General features: G+C 34.4%; 1 protein-coding gene across 1 annotated transcript in view; it reads right to left on the bottom strand.

Moving 5' to 3' along the window:
- The window catches only part of DEUP1 (deuterosome assembly protein 1), a 44,358-nt gene that overhangs the window by 10,050 nt on the left and 19,923 nt on the right, over positions 1 to 14,385 (bottom strand). Inside the window, 8 exon segments of the mRNA XM_059822985.1 lie at positions 2,648 to 2,847; positions 3,308 to 3,328; positions 3,330 to 3,419; positions 5,325 to 5,411; positions 6,452 to 6,649; positions 8,225 to 8,330; positions 8,956 to 9,101; positions 13,305 to 13,517. Of these exon segments, the coding sequence (XP_059678968.1) occupies positions 2,648 to 2,847; positions 3,308 to 3,328; positions 3,330 to 3,419; positions 5,325 to 5,411; positions 6,452 to 6,649; positions 8,225 to 8,330; positions 8,956 to 9,101; positions 13,305 to 13,517 (1,061 nt within the window).

The following is a 14,385-nucleotide window of genomic DNA, read 5'->3' as shown; positions in this document are numbered from 1 at the left end:
TTTGTGCATATTTTCATGCTAAATAAGTAGCCTTTCATTTGGGAACTCGCATGTTTTAATTTTGGAAGAAACAGGCTAAACACATCAGCTTCATCAGAGAAAGCCCTCTTCAACCATGCCAAAAATTAAATCAACTGTATGTGGCCAAGGTCTAAATAAAGGATTGAAATCTTGAGGGTGGGGAAAGCTTATGTAAACGGCAACTAGAAGTAAGTCAATTATCATATATAAGAACAGTAATTAATTAAAGTGATTATAGGTAGGATGTGGCCACAGTCTTTTTTAGCAAAAAGATGTCACTCCTGCATATCTTACTTTGCAATATTTACAAATTCACTGTGTACTGAAACAAAGTAGAAATCATGCCTCTTTCTAAATCGCCAGTATAACTTCCTGCAATTTCCTCTATTTTCTCTAGAGGTCTCCTATCTGACTAATGACTGCGCCCATGCCTAGGATTCTAGTACTGATTGTGTGACATGACTGAAAAATATTATAGCATATACTTGGTCGAAGACATTTTTTTTCATTGTGCAAACCTTTCTAGTTTTCTGAATGCAAATAGGAAAAACAAAAAGCACAGCTTCTGAAAATTACTGTTTAAAACACAAACACACACCTTCCCTTGCACAAACACCATGTTTTCTGTGTAAAAAAAGTCTTTGTGCCCTTTCTCCAGTGCCATAATTACCATGGAAACAGAGCTGAAAATTAAAACAGAAATGACATGGTTTATGCTCACAATAAATAAAATAAAACATACCCCAGAGTTTGACTCAACCAACATAAATTGCCTGGTTTATCTGCATATGTTTGATGGTTGAAAATTTAATTTTAGTTTTCTGAGAAAATCTTGAGGTAGTTCCCTGTTTGGGAACCGAGAACTGATAGTATAGAGAGGGCCCAATCTTAGAAAGACTGGCTGGCTGTGTATACACAGTGCACATGGAATTCGCACATTTTTTGAACACTGTGTATGTATTTATTTAGCTAAATAGCTTTTCATTTAGGAAATCAAATGCATGTTTTAGATCCTGAAAACCAAGCTCAATATATCTGTTTCATCAGATTAATTAGAATCATAATTTAAATTGTGTTCAGCAGTATGGTCGAGATTTCTGTTGTGAGAACGGTTAGCTCTCTCAAGTTTCTCTCTCTCACCGTTTTGGTTTAACATTAGTCTTCAATGGCTATGAAATCAAAATCCTGCAAATTACCTGCATAGTTCTATTGCCTCATACACTTAAATTCTCATGAATGAAATTTCACAGTTCCTCATGTACAGCAAGTGTAATTCTTGAGAAAATGGGAAAAAAGTCTTACTTTTTCTCACTTTAGAAGAGTGGAAGCATGAGCAAAAATTGTGCTGACCAGTTTTTGGTGAAATTATGAGACCTACAGGAGCAGAATAAGCTGTAGTTTGGTTTGTAGATATTTGTTTTAGCAAAACCTTCAACAGCATTTGAAACTCACTAGGAAAACAGCCATACCTGTCACTGCTTTATATATATATACACACACACACACACACACACACGTGTGGGTATTATGTATACGCATATATATATGTACATACATACATATTTTATATATATATTTACATACACATGAATACTACCTCCAACACTAAACATCATATTTAAAAGGAAATTTTAGGCAAGAATGTAGCTACATATAACGGGATGCCTTACTATTTTGCAGAAAGAAAATAACTTTAAATTTTGCCAAAGACTGAATGCATGAATTTGAAATCTTAACCTGTACAATATTGGCTCCAATTATTTAAACTTTGCTTCACAGAACTGTTTTACATTAGTGCTATCTTGTAAGTTCTTTATTACAAATGATCAAAATATTTAGCTTCTTATTAATTTTACTCTCCTGTACTATGAAATATTGTTTAGCAGGGAGTTTAATTTTCTTTTTATTACTGCAACGCCATGATTATAATATGTTTGAAGGTAATTCAGTGCTTCACTGAATGCAGGGAATTAAGAAGGAAGTCATCACTACAATGTTTTCTATGAGTCTGAGTATTCTTAAGTCTCATTATTTTTCCCTAACAAGGAGTTTCTTGTAGTAATGATTTATTCAGGGCATCTGAAATTATGTTTCTTTTAAAAATCAGGTCACCCAAGAACACCAAAACTAGACAAAGCATTAAAATACATTTAATGAAACTTTCAACAAATGAAACTGGCAGGACAGAAAGCTTTTCAGCAGGGGCTGTAGTTCAAACTGCTTATTAAGATAACCTCCTGTGGAGCAGTTTACCTCTCATGTTGGTTTCTATATTCTTTCCTTGCCTTGTTTTTATTTGGCAGTAAAAATACATTCTGTCCTGTTTTGCAAAACCTGGAACTAAGAATAACTTAAGCAGCACATGGAAAGTTTTTTAAGTTGTTTCATGTGACAAATATTAAAATAATGATCAAACATTTCTGGGACTTCATTTATTGCCAAATTCAGTTAGCCACCCAGAAAAATGTAGGAAATTCTTATAAATATACTAACTAGATCTGATATTTATGTTGGTGGGAGTTCTGAATGACCAGAAACAGAAAAAAAAGCTTAACAGTTTGGCCCAGTTAGATGTTTCCCAAAAAATTACAGTAAGTTTCATATATGTGTACAATCTAAGTATTACCTCTCTTCCTTTTCTTGCATCTTTGAGTGGGTTTGGTAGCTGTGCTCTGTTTCTCCATATGTATCCGTGCAACCCAGTATCGATGTTTCTGTGTCATTTTGTAGTTTAACAAGACTATTTTGTGATCTTACATTCTCATGTTCTACTTCGTGAAGGGAAGCTGTGAAATTTCCATGTTCTTTGTTAGTTAAATCTATACTCTGTGAAAGGAGATAAAACCATCACTAAATAGTTATTTTTTCCACAATAAATGGATGTTAGTATTTTTAACAAGCAAACACAAAACAATGTTCTATGCTAAAGAAAGACCTAGCTACCATATATAATCATGCAGCACTTATAGCAAACCAAGAGACTTGCCTCCAGAAAAAAAACACGGTAGATAAATGGAAAAGAAGGGATAACAGCCTCTATAACACAATAAAACAAATTAAAATTTCTCAGAAAACATGCATTCAAAATATTATTGTAAATTCATCGCTTGCTTTGTAAAACTTATGACATAAAAGCAACCATAACAGCTATATCTGCAGACTGTATTGCTCCCTCCAGTAACAATTCCACCAAAAATAACAAGAAAAATTATACGTGTTCATTACTATACTAGATACAGGGTATGTCTACAGGGACAATTTAATATCTGTGTCGAGATATAGCCACCATCAGTTTCAGAAGCAGTAAAGTAAAGCCACATTAGAACAGTGCTCTCCGTCTGTGTTACTAAACACTGCTTCTCAGATGGGTTAGCCTCCATTGTACATGAATCAAAATACTGAAAGTGCAAGCAACACGTGCACTGTGACACTGTGACGAGGGGCTAAAGAGGCCCATCCACTGGGATATCAAGAGGGGAAGATGGAGAGTAGCTCGGGAAGTTGCCTAGCCAGGATAGCCCATTCCTTTTTTGTCCCATCACTTATTCCATGAAGCCTATGCTGCACACCTGAGCTACATAATTTGGAACTACCTCTCTGCAGAATGCTGCATTGTATTGTGTAAATATATTTGCAATAACACTATACTGTCATCAACAGAAATTTCTCAAAAGATTTATCAGATTACACACAAAAGACTAAAACCCCATACATTTTATGAAATAAGTTGTGCTTTCATATATTTCTAGATTTATCTTATTCTTTTGGAACCCAGTAACTCATGAGTATTAAGGATTTGGTTCTTAGTATACTGCTAGAACAACTGGGCTCCTGCACCTGAAAGCTTGTCTATTCCTTGCACTAACTGGTCTGATGTCATCTCTTCCTGTAAACCTTGCCTTGCTTAGCTAGTTTTAGGGGAAATTTATGAGCCAAGCTGGCATGGAAGTTCCAGAAAGCAGAAGGAGAGTGCTAAGCCACCTTACCACTAGAATCAGGAGTACAGCTATAATGGCATGAACCCTGAAACTGAGCTGGCACAGCTACGTTGCTTTTGAAATCTAAACAAGTAACCCTGCCTGACGATGCATTACACCATACTGACTTAGGCTGGCACTAGTTTGAGGGGTCTGTAGTGCTCCCCTGTACTGTACAAATACATCCGTAAAATCTCGCCAGTCCCTGCAATCTTAATATCCAAACACCTCACAATCTTTAATGTTTAGATCCTCACAATACACTAGTAAAGTAGGAAAGAATTATTAAGCCCACAAACTCATTGATACGTGTAGTGACCTTGGTATATCGAGTAACTGGATTTTACTGGTAAAATTTAACAAACGTGATATCTACAAGGATTCTTGTCAGGCAGCTCTTCTCAATCTTCATGAAGAGTATCACTGCAGAGAAGAGCTAGACACACATACACACACCCATCTATGTTTCTATGTTTCCACAATAATATATCATATACACACATACATATATCCAGAATAGTGTATATGTATGTATAGGTAATACATCACTGATAGACATATAAGCTATTTTAAGGGTATGGAAAAATGTGACATTCTTTCATGCATTTTTCAGTCTACAGTGAGACAATTAATAGGCTACAAATCCCCCAAAGATGTATTTACAGCACTATTTACAAGCAACATTCCAGTGTTTTTTGTAGTGATAGATACAATAACTGCAGATGTTCTGTAAGCAGGGTCATTTTGAAGATCTTTGTGGAAGGCAGCATATATAGTATTTATTATATCCATATAAACTCTAGTTCTACATGATATTATGGCACACTTTTTATGAATTAAACTTTAAATATCCCCTGTTTGGTGAGAAATAAATACTAATCTCTGAAAATAAGCTGGGTAGGGGCAAAATATGTCAGTTTTTAACACTGATATTTAAATATCATATGAACAAAGCAGTAAAATAATAAAAAAAGGTCATATTTTTGTGTCTGTGAGAGTGATGACTGTTTAAAAAGAAGTTTTTTCTGAAATAAGTGACATCACTTTCAAAAAATAGGATCCCAGAAACTGTTTAGTGTCTAGACAGCTACTGAAAAATTTAGTTTACTTCTCGTTTACTACAATTAAGGTCAAAATTATTCCTAGCTATACCGATCTTCAGGCTGTGTGTGAATACCACGTGGTTTTGATTATGTCACACACCTTATTTTTATTTATTTATTTTATGCAAGCCAGAAATCTCTAAATATGCATGAACTCAATCTACATTTACAATAAATGTAAGTAACTGTTCTGCATATTGCATAGATGATTAAAAAAAATTACCATGCAACTTTTACACTCCTGGTTTTCCACCATCTCTTTTAGATGTGTGTTTTCAGATTTGATAACTTTGTATCGGAAATCCAACAACTAGGAAAAGATTAAATTCTTAGTTAAATACAAGAATATTACTGTTAACTTGAAATAACAGTGAATATAGAAATAGATAAGTTTAATTTTACAAAATATACATAAAAAGAATTATGAAACTAACTATAATTTTTTTAAAATAGAGCAATAATAAACCAGAAAGAAGTCTTAAACCATCTGTAAAAGATATACAAATGCAATGCCTCTGATTTTCTTTACCTTTTTGAAAGAAGTAATCACTGAGGAAAATAAGGGAGTTCACAAGAAGTTACAAGATACAAAGAGGGACAGATTTTGCAGGCCACTGAAACTGGATGAAATCCTAGTCATGGAACCTAGTAACGACATCCATTCTTTTACTGATATGATAGATAATATGACCTGGTAAAGTGTGCCATACAGTAGCAGACGTCTCTCATTTTCAAAAACACTAACTTTCCTATTGTCAAAAGTAAAGCAAAGTATTACATTAATCACAATTTTCAACATGCAGTGACCCTCTCAGAAAACCCAGAGATACCCAGAAAACTCTAAATATGAAGGTTCTTTTGGTTTACAAAACTAAGTAATGAAGATAGCAAATCTGTTTTTAAAACTTAAATTTGCCGTTGAAACACTGGTATCTTACAGTTTTCAGCTTTAAAATTACCAGAATTTTCTAAGTAGATTTGTAACATTCTTCAAAAAGCTTTAAAAAACCCTGAAAAATTAGGAAATGTTCTAGATAACGTAATAAATGGTTTTAATGATAAAGCTCATATAACAACAACAAACTGGAAGATTTCAAGATCTTTTGCATGTTAAAATGGTAACTACATTTGATGGTCAGACTGAATTGAAGTTTAGATGTACAGTGGCCATTTACTGGTGCTTTCTTGTTCCATTATCAATTTGGCTGCTTTACTAATACTTCACAGATATTACAGCACTCCTGATGAAAACTACAGCAAGAAATGTAATGTCTTTTTTCACAGATAATGTGTGTCATTGTCAATAGTATGAAGTAAAATGATCTAGGCTGGTTTTGCCTGCTTGCATACCTGTTGTTTTGCTAACAATTTGTCTTTTATCTCTAACTCCATTTTTAACTGTCTTTCCAGAAGACTAGCTTTCTCCATGATAGTTGCTATAGTGATCTCCTTCTGATGAAGCTCTTCTGTCAGGTCAGAGATTTCTGTCTTCATTCTTTCCTGCTCAGAGCGATGGGACTGCTCCTCTTGATAAACATGGTTTCTTATCTGTAGCAAATATGTTTCAAAAAGAAAAAATGTTGTGCAGTAAATATGATTGCATCACTTGCTACCTATCAGTGACTTTTTTGCTGTTGCTTCCAAGACACCAACTCTTCTAACCGAATCAGAGATTTTTTGAGATTGTATAATAAAATGTCTTCGTGAGTCAGTGCACATAGCTTTATTTATTTTTCAATCTTTTTTCACCCCTTCTCTTGTGCTTTCATTTGCCTATTTAGTATTAAAAATTAACAAAATACAAGGCATTTAAATTAACATTTAAAAAGAATGTAATAAAAATAATGTTAATTTTAAGATTGGAATTTATAGCAAAGAATATCCAAGGAAATATCCATTCAATAAACCTAAGTATGATTTATTTATATTGCTCCTAAGTTAATTTAGGTTTAAAATAAGTTTAATGCAGCCTAAATTAACTTAGAAGCAATATAAATAAATCAATCTAGAGACTCTTTAATGAGAAACTATGTTAGAAATAAAGAGTATATATGGTAAAACCCTTCATGAGATTTTTTTCCTGTCATTATATATAAAACTTAAGGTCAAACTTTCTGTACTATGTATGTCCTGTGCAGAGCTCTCCAAAGAATCAACACAAAGATTGTTGTCATAATCATTCTACTATAACCAACAATTTAGTACTGATAGATTTTTTTATTATGTAAGAAACAAAACTACAAAAAACAGCACAAGAACCTTTGAACCCATTTTAATAATTCCTCGCAGTACAGTACACAATCAGTAACAGATGGCATTTCATTATTATTTACGCAAACTACACAGAAATACTAGAATTGTAAACAAACAGATGTAGATGCAAAAAACCTAAGAGCTAGATCATGACCATCATGTCAAAATTGCTGTATCTAAGTCAGCTGCATCCAATTAGAGATACTCCTGCTTACATTGCTATTCAGCAAAACTACAACATGCCTGTAAGAGGAGTTCTGAGCATCCTCTACTCCCCAAGTGTTTTGGCCTGCCAAGCCGTATGGCATTCCACAGTCCCATGCCACTACTGCTTGCACATAGCACTTCGGAAATGTGCAATGCAATGATGTGATGCATAGTTTAAACTGAAGAGCACTGCCCTAGACTGTGCAGCAGGTGACTGATTAAGCTTAGCCTTGTGTGGGTACCTGCCATAGTGACTTGTATCAGTTGATCTGTTAGCATATCTTACATCTGAGACCACCTACAAACCACTACATCCCTCCTATAGCCTAATAATTGCTCATAACCTTGCAGGGTTTATTACTTGCATGGTATTGTCTGAATCACAGTGATGCTTAGGCATGGTCTCTTCCATTATTTCAATGAAGTAGCTAGCTCTGTTGTTAGTGCACAGAATCAGAATGTCAATTTTACAGCTATACAACTACCTCCAGAAAGGCAACCAGATATGAAAACCTTTTCATATATGAAAACTTCATGCTCTCCTAAACTCACAATTTATCCTTCTGCTCTCTTCTGCATACATACCCAAGTCCAGTACTTCGCTCGCTTCTAAAAATCCTATATTGCAGTTAATATCTGAAAATACTTAATAATATGAAATACCTTCTTCAGCTCTTCTCGTTGGCGTTCTTGACTTTGTGCCAATAGTAATAACTCAGCGTTTTTATTTTCTAGTTGCTCAGTAAGTTGTACACAAGATGATTGATGCCTTTAAATAAGAAATAAACAAAACATGAAACAAGCAGAACGTTCAATAACCTTTACCTTACAGTATCCTCTCCACAGTGTAAAACTGTGAAAGACCTGCTTGCTGATGAAAAAAAATAAATTACCAAGTATTTGGCCTAAACCAGGTTGGATCTTGGGAGATTTCTAGAGATTAAGAACAATGCAAGTGCATGCAGAAAGAACCCTGAAATCTCATGTAGATTGGTATTTCATGTAATCTCAAATAGCTATGGTAGGTTAGATAAACCATAAAAAGATGAACATTTTACTCAAAGGAGGTTAGGGAGAATCCTAACTGCACTACTTCCAGAGTGTTTTAATGCCGAGAAAATGAAAAAGACTGTAAACATATAAATAGAAATATATGAAATGCATTGACTTGTAAAGATCTAGGCAGCATTAAAGCTTTTTAGCAGAGCCTGCATCTATTGCCTACAATCTTGTCATATATAATTGCCAATGAAAATGTTTATTCTAAAATTGTTTAGAATCTGATATTTGAATCCTGAGTATCTTTTTAAACACTTAATTTAAATCAAATGTAAGAACAAAGTTATTAGCTCAGAAGTACTTGTTAACTTAAATATTGTCTTCAACATACATACTTTATTTGAATTTCCTGCATATCTTTATACTCTTTGATTTTCAATAACTCTGTATGCAACTGTCGGCATTCCAGTTGTATCCTTCTCCAGAGAGCATCCCGTGACTGAAGCTCATTTCTCATTTCTGAAAAGCCTGCCTCCATGTTCTAAAGAAACAAGCAAATATGTAAACAGTTAAATAAAATTAGACAGCTCAAAATGCTGTATTTTAACACATCATTTTCGATACCTGTATAATTTGTATGAAAGGACATACATGCTTTTATTTTGAGTTTCATTTCTGAAAAAAGCATTGTTTTCATGTCAGTTCCTTTCTCCAGAAATGTCACCTAAAAATCAGATGCTGATTATTCTTTAGCTCTTGCAATGTTCCAACGCATCTGTCTCTGAAAGTATCACAGGAAACATCATTCAGAAGTTCTTTATTGTACTAAATGCATCTAAAATACATAGTTTGCTTGTTTCAGCAGGTTCTGCACCCTAGAACATGCTTCACATGCAAGAATTAGTGCCATAAGTAACTTCCATTTTCTATTTTCCTAACAGCATTTCCAAATTTATAAACCTGAAAACTACAAGGCTATAGAAAAGCAGGAAAAGGTGCATGTCTTCATTAAACATTGCCTGGAAGCTTGGAGCAGATACATCTAGACTTATGTACTTAGATAAGGTGTGGGCTCAGTCACCTCCAAAACTGGTTCTATCTGCATGGAGTTAATTGCTTATTTAAATGAACACAAAATTTTCGAACAATCACAAAAAGATTTTTCTTAGGGACTCCACAAATCTTATTTTACCTTTATTTTCTGATTGGTAATGTGTTAGACAACCTGAAGATACATGTTATATTTGGCATCATAAAATGTGATTGCCCCAAAAGATGTCAATTTCCAGAAAATATACTGAAAACATACTAAAGAGAAGAACTTGGAAATATAACCCACAAATAACAAATGTAGCAATAATAATCATATTCTTGCAATAATAATGTCTGGAGAATATTTTTTTCCTCTCACGCAAGATCCAAAAGCATGTTCCAGAAGAAAAAAAAAAAAAGAAAAAAGATTTTCCAAGGATGTTGATCCTTTGTCTTTAAAACTATTACACTAAGAACACTAGTATTTTTTATAATTTCTTCATTTTATTTTAATAAAGTTTCCATGTTTAAAAGCAAAAATAAAGCCTTTAAACTTTCAAAAGACAACTGGAATCCAGAAATGACACCACAAGCAAGGAACTTCAAAGGTTTATTTCCCTTAGAGCCTCATATTAGAATGACCTTCCTTCCAAGAAGCCTGTGGTTTTCCTCTGGCTGAAAAGGCTGCTGAAGACAGATATGAAGCGCTTTTGCGTTTTTTATAGGGACTGCATATACAGATTCATTCATCTTATCCTTTGTTAAATGAAGGCTGAGAGAGCTTTTTTAAACTCTGAAATGCAAGTCTGGGCACATTCAAGTGGAATAAAGCTTAATGAATTGTTAAAATTGTCTGCAAGATTTGCTTGTGATCATCTTCATGACTTCGACATTCAAGAAATAGCCACAATTATTTTATAATACATGAATTTTGGGGAGGGTTTCCCCTCTGATTTCATTCTGGGGTGGATAAAGGCAATGAATGCTGCACAATTGTGAGGTGGAAGTCATATAATCTGTGGCAGACTGCAGTCATCATACATATTTACATAAATTGTATTTTCTTCTGTGACTTATAATAATAGTAGGACCAACAACAGCCACAGCAGCAGCCACTATAATAATTGAAACAGAACTTCAGGTCAAGAGTTTCACACATCACTTCAAAAAAATAATTTAGAGATGTACCGCTTATTATTTTAGGAAATATATACTGCAACTAGTTAAAACACCAAAATGAAAATTAATTTTTGAACCAGAAAACTTTAGGTTTTGTTTAGAAATTAGCTAATCAAATGTAACTTTATAAGAATCTGTTTGAAGTTGAAAAATTTACCAAATCCTCTCTTCTGTGAAAAGTTTTGCTTCAACTAGCTTGCCACGTTTGATATCAAAAGGGAGTCTCAAAAATTTCCTGATCAGCTCCTGTTCTAATTCTACTCAAAGATGTTCAACCTTTTTAATACAATTATATGCTGTATTTCTACATAAATTAGTGTCCAGCAACTGACTTAATGCAGACTTTCCAAGAGCCTCCTGGGTGATGTTTTCAGGCTGCCTCTCATTGTATGGCTGCAATTAAGTTTCTCAGACCATTCATAAGGTAGAGAAATAGTCTGCAGTCTCAGTTTGGATGTTCTAAAGTTCTTATTTTCTGTACAGCCAACAAATTGGTCTTCCATACATTTCACTTTATCACTGCTTCCTTGCTAATTAATAGTATGAGAGAAATATTTAGAAGCAGACGTGAAATAGTCATAGGCATAGAAGATACATGAGGCACAATACTAGGCTTGCTGCCATTCCCATCAGCCTTTTCCCCACCAAGATTCCCATCTACTCCCCCCTCCTCTACCCACATCAGGTCCAACTATTCCCATCGTACACCTAGCACTCCTTCATGCAAACCTGTTTACTTCTTCTGGCTGACAACAGGCCTTGCACTTCCTTCTTTCTCATACAGACATTCCTAAAAAAATATTTTCTCTGAGCTACATGTTTTGACCATACATTGACTTTATATCAGTGTTTTCCTTCTGCAGCTATTTGCAAATGCAGCTTTTCTAACTAACACAGCAGTATTTCACACCACCAGCACAGTTATTCTGCAACTTTCTGCCCTTTAGCTGATAATGTTATGTACATCTCGCTCCACTTCTACTTAAAATGTCTTCAGTGCTTCCTACAGCTCCTGTATTCTATTCACACGATTCCAAAAATCCTCTTGCTTGAAGATTTTCTTAAAGGCTACAGCACAATGACATCTACTGTCTCCATCATACAGCATCTATCCACCTGCTCCAATTGCATAGAATAGAATAGAATAGAATAGAATAGAATAGAATAGAATAGAATAGAATAGAATAGAATAGAATAGACTATTTCAGTTGGAAAGGACCTACAATGATCATCTAGTCCAACTGCCTCACCAATTCAGGGCTGACCAAGTTAAAGCATGTTTTAAAGGGCACTGTCCAAATGCCTCTTAAAAACTGACAGGCTTGGGGCATCGACCACCTCTCTAGGAAGCCTGTTCCAGGGTTTGACCACCCTCTTGGTAAAGAAATGCTTCCTAATGTCCAGTTTAAACCTCCCCTGGAGCAGCTTGGAACCATTCCAATGCGTCCTATCACTGGGCACCAGGGAGAAGAGATCAGCACCTCCCTCTCCACTCCATATTCTAGTCCCACTGCTTTTGATGGCAGCCTTTTTAACAGGCCCCAAAACAGAGGTTTTTGCTTGCATACCAATAATTTGTGTACAGGCAAATAACTCATTGAACTAATGTGCAAATGAAATGCATAAACAACATATGTGCTAAACTTGGCTGTTCTGACAACACCTGAAATTAACCTCCACCACATGTATGTTAATTCCTATAAAGTATATTGCATATGAAGTTATAACTCTGCAAGGTTGTCTATAAACAGATACAGATTATCTTTTTCCAGAAAGAGTCAAAATCACTGTAGGCCACTCAATATATTACTGAACCTTGAATTGCTTAAATAAATAAGCAAAAGCATAATTTATATATGTTACCAGAAAAAAATAGCAACAAGAATCTCATTCCTGATCTGTTTCAAACATAGCTAATAAAAAAGGCTGTAAAGATCTAGTATTATCTCAATCTTGTCAGAACTCATATATATATAAAAACCAAAAGAAGAGGCCCCAATGGCTGTCTTCATAGATCAGTGCTACGCTGAAAAACGGTACACTGGGGATAAGATAAAAAATGATGGTTCTTCACATGGCTGGCAACTTAAAAATTCATTGACTGCAAAATCTTCTCTCAATAATGAAGTATACCATACACTTTTCTATATAATTATTTACTAGCTATATGGCACAGTGTACAGCAAGGTGTAAATCAGATAAAGAGATTTCACAGAAGTCATTCATATACAAGGAACCAAGTGAACTAGGCTAAGTTCCTGTAGATGCTACAGATATAGGAAAGTTATAAAACCCTAGATAAACAGACAAGAAGAAAATATGCTACTACATATCAAACATATTTCTGTTTTCTCTTAAGTTACTCAAAAAATTGTACTGTTCACAGCTCATTCTGTGTTCCTGCAAAGAATATACCTACTGCACAGATCTTTTATATAGGTGTCTCAGTACAACTTTTTAAAGTATACTCCTAAATAATTAATGCTTCAACATTAATTCCACAGTTATAATGAAAAAGAAAAACTGTGACTACCTGGCACTGGTTTTGGTACATTTTTAGATCCTCCCGGAGTTTCAGATTTTCCTCTTCTAGCTTATTCTTGTTTATTGCTATTTCGTTCACAGTTGCCTTTAGCTTTTCAATAATTAACTCATCCTTTTCACTTTCGGGCTGGCCATAGGTAGTTAACTCTTCTTGTTTTTTTTTCTTATTGCTTATTTGGAATTGATAATTCTGGGTCTGCTTCTATAAAACAAGAAAATCTTTAAAATGAAATTCAATAATTATGCGTAAATTGTTAGGACCAAACCATTACTACTAAAATCATAAAGCTATTTCCATTTTCACCAGTATTTGCTTAGAAAAGATGGCACAATTGGAACAGTTTGCATTTCTTCTCTAAAGGATACTTCCTTTTTTAGTCTCAAGTTCTTTGCCCTCAGTAAGAAAAATATTTCAGAAACTTTCAAGGGCACAGAATTTTGTCAAGGATTTTTCTCCTCTGCTGTGTATTTCCCTAGCACTTAATGTTAATCAGCCCCAAATGTGAAAAAGGTGATTATGATGACCTACTCAAAGCAGTTACCTATAAAAAATAATTTGAGAGAAATGTTTGTCTTTGATTCATTGAACTCAGTAGGAGTTGTGTGTGTGTGCGCCTCAGGATAGATATTAACCTTTGACTAGAGGGCTAGCATTACATAGTTCATGAATAAACAGCTCAGTTACTACAGTAACTGTACTACTTTGATATCATTATCCTTAAATCTGGGGAAGAATAATTTGCACATTCTGTGGAGTCCCACACTCCATTCAGTTTCTTGTACTAATTAAAATCCTAAAACCAAAACTTCAGAAAATTGGTATTACCAGTATTTGTGAATTCACAGGCATTGTGAAGAAGCATAATTACTATGGTAACTATTTTTGCTGTTTAAAAAATTATCCACACGGATCCCTCTACTGGGAGATCAACAAGCAGCAGTAATCTTTCAGAAGACTGAGAATTAGCTGAAAAATGACAACAAAATATAACCTGGAAACCATATATCATGTGCAGAGATCGAGTTGAGCAAGAAAATGTATATTAAAAATAAATAGGGCTACAAATACC

Source organism: Gavia stellata, chromosome 1 (genome assembly GCF_030936135.1).
Source record: "Gavia stellata isolate bGavSte3 chromosome 1, bGavSte3.hap2, whole genome shotgun sequence".
Lineage (NCBI taxonomy): Eukaryota > Metazoa > Chordata > Aves > Gaviiformes > Gaviidae > Gavia > Gavia stellata.
Note: the sequence above shows the minus strand (reverse complement) of the source record. Positions and strands in the feature narration are given on the sequence as shown.